General features: G+C 45.0%; 4 protein-coding genes across 4 annotated transcripts; all 4 read left to right on the top strand.

The window, feature by feature from the left end:
- TM35_000941100 (Tbingi protein) lies at positions 1 to 735 on the top strand (the record flags this gene model as incomplete). Its single annotated transcript, XM_029031531.1, has 1 exon — positions 1 to 735. A coding segment is annotated over one exon (735 nt), but the record flags the coding sequence as incomplete, so codon positions are not given.
- Positions 736 to 842: 107 nt separating this feature from the next.
- TM35_000941090 (Tbingi protein) lies at positions 843 to 1,643 on the top strand (the record flags this gene model as incomplete). The annotated part of the gene is made up of 1 exon (XM_029031530.1): positions 843 to 1,643. One exon carries the CDS (start codon positions 843 to 845, stop codon positions 1,641 to 1,643), a length of 801 nt encoding a protein of 266 aa, XP_028877182.1.
- A 22-nt stretch (positions 1,644 to 1,665) lies between these two features.
- Positions 1,666 to 1,992, top strand: TM35_000941080 (Tbingi protein; the record flags this gene model as incomplete). Its single annotated transcript, XM_029031529.1, has 1 exon — positions 1,666 to 1,992. One exon carries the CDS (start codon positions 1,666 to 1,668, stop codon positions 1,990 to 1,992), a length of 327 nt encoding a protein of 108 aa, XP_028877181.1.
- A 1,928-nt stretch (positions 1,993 to 3,920) lies between these two features.
- On the top strand, positions 3,921 to 5,204 carry TM35_000941070 (uncharacterized protein; the record flags this gene model as incomplete). The annotated part of the gene is made up of 1 exon (XM_029031528.1): positions 3,921 to 5,204. One exon carries the CDS (start codon positions 3,921 to 3,923, stop codon positions 5,202 to 5,204), a length of 1,284 nt encoding a protein of 427 aa, XP_028877180.1.
- Between the last annotated feature and the right edge of the window lie 1,886 nt (positions 5,205 to 7,090).

The raw sequence follows: 7,090 nt of genomic DNA, 5'->3' as shown, positions 1-7,090 counted from the left end.
AAAAGAGAAGCATCCGAGCGTTGGATAGCCCGTCACTTCCGCCGTAAAGGCACAGATCCGCCGCCGCGTACCCATTATGAAATTTGGACTGATGGCTCCGTATTTCTCGGAGTAAAATCTGGAGCAGCAGCAATGATATACAAAGATGGTGAACTGCTCTGTACCACACATAGAGGCGCTGGCCCCCTAGCTTGCAGCTATGCAGCCGAATCCGTAGCGCCATACGAAGGTTTACGGAGACTCCTCAAAATAATTCCTACAAATAACCAAACGCCCTGCAGGGTCTCCATTTTTACGGACTCACTGTCTCTTCTCACGGAACTGGAAACAGGCCCACTTACTGTAACAGACCCATTACTACGGCTCCTGTGGAACCTAATACTTCAAGTGCAACGTCGCAAGGCCCGCATACGACTACAATTTATCTTTGGTCACTGCGGAGTAGTGAAAAATGAAAAAAGTGACACAGAAGCCAAAAAAGCTGCAGAATTACCGCAAAGAACTGATACTTGGATCACAGATATAATAGACTACGCCAAACGAATACTTAAAGGAGAGGGTACACCCCCTCCCTCCCATAGATCAAAAATCACGGGATCCTGGGACCCCACCAAAGACAACCCGGAACTTACTAGAGAAGAAGAAACAGCCTTAGCACGTTTTCGCACATATGCTTCGCATCGCTATGGCTGGTTGCTGCGAAAGGTAAAAACCCATATACCCCCTGGTTGTTGATGGTGCAATCCCCAAAAAGTCAGTATCCCAGCACCCGTTATTCCACCTAGCCAAAAACGACCTCACTATGCCCTAAACAAAGCAACGGAACCTGCCACCTGCACTGAATGTGGGACGCAATACTCATGCAGGAACACCGCAGTAGTACATATGGTCAACAAACACATGGGTTAAAGAGAGCCGACGCGCTCCGGAAGATCAAATTCCCCCATGAGCCACCTCCGGACACAACGTTACCCCTTCCCACTTCGCCTAAAGCAAAACCCCACCCGTTTGCCTGCAGTATGTGTAAACGAACATTTCCGCTTCAAAATGGATTAACGCGCCACCTTAGATACATGCACAACGTCACATGCCCTGTCCCAGAGAGAAAACGCCCGCGAGCCGACGAACCGATTCCAGAAGAATCAGCATTTCCCTGTGACAAATGTGATATGGTGGCGCGCTCTAAAACAGGTCTCAAAGCCCATATTAGAGCGATGCATCCTGAGAACCCCACAAAAGACGCACCCAAAGTTCACCTAATACCACAACCTGCTTCACTACGCTGTGAATTTTGTCTACGCGAATTCGGCAACATTGGAGCTCTCGCATGCCACGAAAAGTTTAAACATCCTCCTGGAACCCCAATTTTGCCAGCAATAATACAAGTAACGTTTCTGCGAAATAAGAAACGCCAGCGAGATACGTCGCCACCGGAGCGTGAGAACAGAGAGAAAGTACAATGCGGAGTATGCCAGAAGTTCTACGCCCACCTAGACTCCCTCGCCATCCACTGCAGAAAATTCCATGATGGACAGGGTCTGCCACAAAAAATCGAATTCCACCAATGGGCAATACAAAACTACGAAAACGAGAGACCTTCCGGCGTTAGTCTGTCCCGCGTGTGGTCACCAATGTATGAGTAAATCAGGCCTAACTCTACACCGAATGTCACGTCACGGGTATCAACCTACTCACGCGCACACCAGCCAACGCGACGAATGCGACGAAACAGCTCTGCATCTCTTGAGTTGCCCCACTCTTCATCCACTGCGAGTTCAATTTGCGATAGTTGATGATGTACGCCTGATGAAACTATGTTTTTCTAAGCGGTTAGCAAAATTCCTTATTGCGGTGGAGCGGAACTACGCTATGCCACAGACTTCACACCCAAGAAACCCTACGCAGCCCACCTTCCCCACCTCTCTAAAATCAGCGACGAGCACGACCATGGAAACCCTGATAGAAGAGCACGCTCAAGGCGTCTGTCACTGACCAAAAACAAGCAACAAAATAAATAGGAGTTCATTGAGGCCACTCTATAACAAAACACCCAAAAATAACAAAAATAATAACACAAAAGGAGACTTGAGGACGGGCTCTGGGTAAGAAAAGTGAGAGTAGAGAGATCTGGTAGGGTTTACTCGATCAGATTTCTCTTAGACTGGTTCTCTCGTTTGGGAACGGACTACAACAAAAAATCATATTACAAGAGCTTGAGGATCCTATAAAATAAAGGGATCTTCTTCTTCGGAGCCACTCCTAAGTCGGTAATTAGGTGCTCTACGGGGTACGGTTGATAGCCGTACCATTGGAGTAATATCCATAAAGACACGAAGAATATAAAAAAAAATCCTTGGTAAGGATGTTCTACCTTATCGAGGTACCAACGTTAAGTACTTGAATTTATTCAAAGAAATTAAACTCACTCACTAAATGTTTGTAGTGGGTGGTCTCCCTTAAAAACCAAATTCTTTCCTTTTTCTTTCAATACATGCGTTCTTCAGAATGCTACCCCCTTGGTGACGTTTTACCCTCGAAAAGTTATGCCAAGGTCCATTACCTCGTATATTTTTTTGCAGGAAAGTCATGGGTCAGTATCTCTCTTCTGTAGAGTTTACTGGTTCAATAAGCTACAAACGTCATAAAGCACCGGGTCCGGGAAAATCGCACTGAGACAAAACTTTATCCAAGAAGATCCTGGGGTGCGTATCAGTGTGCTATCAACAGCAGTTTCTATTACATAATTCACCTTAGTGTGAATGCTGCTGATAAAGGAGTGGCAGGGACCCTAGAGATAGTAACAATTATGCCCTCCAGTGGTGGAAATTGGATTAGCCGCTGAGGCGACTCAGAGAGACGAAAAAAATCCGTGCTCTGTCACCCACGAGATCCATTGCAATTTCATTACCAATGCGCACTCCCCATGCCCAACGGTAGTAAAAAATAATATAAAAACAAATTGTATTTATGTATATTTATGTATTACTCTTGATGGCCCGTTCCATTGGAGTAACATCCATAAAGTGACGAAGAACAAAAAGAAAAACGTGGTGATGTGGTTTGTGGAGTCTTTTTTGGGTTGGGGTGGAAGGGGATATGTTTGATATTACCATCCTAATGCACATCATGGAGTAAAGGACATGTGAGTGTTTGGATGTTTTTATTTTTTTTAATTTGCTGATATTCTTGTGGGAGAAGAGGAGGCGAATCGGCATTCCGTGGGAGAAATAAAATAATAGTAATAGGGATAAATAAAGAGGTAATATGTGTGTGAAAGAGTAATTGTGTGTTGCCTCTGTTTGTAAAGAGTGGCATGGTATTACAGTGATGTATGCAGTCATTTTTGTTATGGTTGTGGGTGAGTGGGTTTTAGATACCAATTGTGGTGTTGGTATAAATATTATGGTGATGCATTGGTTTCTTTTCTTTTTCCCTTTGGAAGTGTGTTGATTATTGTACAGTCTTTTTGTTTTGCTGATGATTTGTGGTGTTGTTTTTGTATGTTGCCAGGTGTACACTGTGTTTTTGGTGTATTGTGGTGTTCAAACTGCCTGGTAATGATTATATTATAATGAGAATACAGACACACTTTGTGTGTATGAATACCGAGTAAAAGATATTGGAGTGTGTGTGGAGACGTTTATTCAATATTGTTTTGATACCATTTGTTTTCCACTTCTTCTAAATTCAAGGTGTTGTTTCAATATCTGTGTAACTCTGGGTGTGTTTTATTGTGTGAGTGGTTTACTGTAATTCCCTTATTGGGTTGTGTTTGATTGCTGTTGTGATGTGTACTCTCTCTTTCTTTCTCTCTCTGTGTTGCTGTGTATTGTCTGCCTTGTGTGTTAAATGTGCGTCTCTTTTCTCCTTTTCCTCTTCTTCCTTGTTGCCACAGATCCAAACAACTCGCAGTGACAATCATGACAACGGTGTTCGACCGACTGCGCCGTGTGGTGTACCTGTTGGTACTTCTGCAATGTTGTGTGTGTACGGCCGAACCAACCCCAGCGTGCCCACAACAGGAAAGAGGGTATCTCAGTCAAGCTAAAAAAGGCATGGAAATCGCGTGGAGAATGCAAGGGAAGGCGGTGGAAGAAGGAAAGGATTTATTAAACGTATGGAGGGAGGCCGTTGAGGCGTGTGAAAAGAATTACGAGGCCATTGGAGTTGCCGTGAATAAGACCATTGACATTTTAGAGGGTGTCAGAAGAAAAGATTCAAATGAGGAGGTAGCTGGGGTAAAGAAGTTGAAGTGCGACAGCAAAGAGGTTCGGGAGTACAGGGACGGTTACATTCAGATGATGGAAAAGTTTAATGCGGCAATGCCGCATACGCAAGGACTGGCGGGAAAGGTGAACGCAACACGACTCTCGAGTACGACGTATTATGATAACCTTGTTGATATGCAGAAGGAGATCAACAAGTACTTCAATTGGTACAATGATACAATTCATGAAGAGGGGAACAAAGGTTGTTTGACAAAAGAAGAAACGAAGCTGGAATATGAATACGTCTTGGCAAACCATACTGAAGTGGAAACCATCAGGAAGGGTCTCTTTGACCTACGGGGCAAGTCCCACGTTTGCGCACTGAATAGCGAGTTGGATATAAGCGCTCGTATAACCGAAATGTTTGACGAGATCAAGAGGCTGTGCGCCCATACCGTCACCGTAGAAAGGGTCAATGCAACGCAAAAGCCCAAGAAAGAGGAAGTGACGGAAGAATACCCAAACGGGGAGGCTAAGAGGTGGAAGAAAAAACGCCTTAAGGAAGATGCTCGCAGGGATTTTAAGCAGAGGATGGAGGCAGAGAGACCTCGACGGCTTGCCGCGGAAGAGGAGGCGAAGAGGCTAAGGGAAGAAGCGAAAAGGGCAGAAGCGAGAAGGAGGGCTGAGGAGGAGAGGAGAAGGATTGAAGAAGAGAATACGAGAAGGGCCAGGGAAGAGGAGGAGGCGAGAAGGAAAAAAGACGAAGAAGAGAAGGCGAAACAGGCAGCGGTACAAAAGGCCGAGGAAGAGGCGAAACGAGTTGCTGCAGAAAAGGCGAAACAGGCAGCGGCACAAAAAGCCGAGGAAGAGGCGAGACGAGTTGCTGCAGAAAAGGCCAAGAAGAAGAAAGATGGTAGCAGCAGTCCTGCACTGGTGCACAGTCCCTCATTGTTTCTTCTTGTGCTCTCTGTATTGGGTTGCACTCTCGTGTACTAATCGGTGTTCCCATGACACAGTTGCACAGTTAACCTTTGTTTGAGTGGACATTGATGCATTGTAAGGGCACTGTTCTTTTTATTGAATTTTAATGTTTCCTTTTTCAGTTCGATAAATCTCTTATTTGCACCTTTATCTTGAACACATCTATTGGACTCCTTATTGCAATCATCACATGACAAACCATCATTTTGTGAGGGAAGTGTCCTCTTTGTTTGTTGGCATTATTATCTGGGCTCTGTTTTTCCGCCATTTACTGTGTCCTCATGGTGATGTGTGTGTGTGTGTGTTCCGTGATATTACTAACCGTTGTTTTTACCCATGGGAATGAGATACAATCCCGATGTGTTTAATTGCTGTGACTGAAATGTGAAGAATGGCAGGAGGTTCAAGACACACAAACACGCACACTACCAACCCTCCTTCTCTCTTTGTGCGTGTGGACCATCATCATGTGTGCATCATTCCCACTGCTCGCCCTGTACGAAAGACACACACACACACCTACTGTTGGAAATTGTGTTGGATGCCTCCGGAACATATTCACATGGTGATCACGGCTTTCTTTTTGTTTTGTTTTTATTATTTTGTTTTCCCTTGTGTTTCATTATAATTTCATTGCACATTATGTGCAGCTGTGTGTTTCTCTTTTGCGTTTCCTATACACCTCGTGTATTTTGTGTGTTCATTTTTGTGAAATGATTCTTTTTTTTTCATTATATACAAACTGTTACACGGACATCAAGAAGAAAGATATGGGTACGGCACGTTCAGTACACAGTGATTTTCCGTTGTTAACCTTGGGGTGGATTGGACTGTGTCCAGGCATCGCAGCCACAGTAAGTAATGAATTTCTTTTTTTTTTACATCTTTGTTCTATTATTGTGTCTGCCTCACGCAGTCACTTTTTTTTTTACATTTTTATTTTGGTATAAAGATTGGTGGGTTGTAGGTGTTTGAGTATGCCCAGCTGTTGTGTGTTCCTTTGTGTGTTTGGGTTGCTACTCGCACCGCCCACGTAATGAAAACACATTTCTCTGTTCTCACCTTCTCTCTTTCTCGGTGGTGTCACTCACGGTATTGCCACGGAGATATTTGTGCCCTTGTGGTGTGTGTGTGTGTGTGTGTGGCTTGCTTGGGTGATTGCAGACTGTGGGGAGGTGGACTGAGACTGGTCTGCCACGGCTTCACGTGGTTGGTCTGTGTTTTTTTTTTGTTTTTGGGGTTGAGTTGATGTGCTGGTGTGGGTGGATGTTTTTCTCTGGTGGGAGTGGCACCTGTGATTATTGTATTGTGAGTGCTTTGTGTGCTGTTGGTATCCTGTTGTTGTTGTTGTTGTTTTCGTGTGTTTTTCTGTTCCTCTCTGTGGGTGTGTGGCTTAGTGAGCGTTTTAGGGAATGCCGTTGTGCCTCTCTGACATGAGCATGTGAGACTGTCATTATGTGTGTGTGCACTGTGAGTGGGAAGGACGCTTTGTGTTGCTGGACCACTCCACTGCGGCCTCTGTGGGGTTCACTGAATGGGGGCGTGGCGATATCCATCGACATGTGTGTGAGCGACTGGAGTGGAGGTGTGGCTCCTTTACGCTAGTCCCCTCTCCTGCGGTGCGATTGGGTTTACACATGAATGGATTAATGAGATTCCCTCTGTCCTGAGTTACTATCTAGCGAAACGACAGTCAAGGGAACGGGGTTGAAGGGCTAAGCGGGGAGAGTGGGGACCCTGTTGAGTTTGACTCCAGTCTGGCTCTGGACCGGCTGGTCGGTATGGCATGTACTTGGTACTGTCATCACTTTATAATTTGGTTCACATAATTTATATATGTGTACTAGTGTGAGATTGTGAAGGGATCTCGCAGGTATCGTGAGGGAAGTGTATGGGGTAGT

Source organism: Trypanosoma theileri (genome assembly GCF_002087225.1).
Source record: "Trypanosoma theileri isolate Edinburgh chromosome Unknown TM35_Tth_94_V1, whole genome shotgun sequence".
NCBI lineage: Eukaryota > Euglenozoa > Kinetoplastea > Trypanosomatida > Trypanosomatidae > Trypanosoma > Trypanosoma theileri.
Note: the sequence above shows the minus strand (reverse complement) of the source record. Positions and strands in the feature narration are given on the sequence as shown.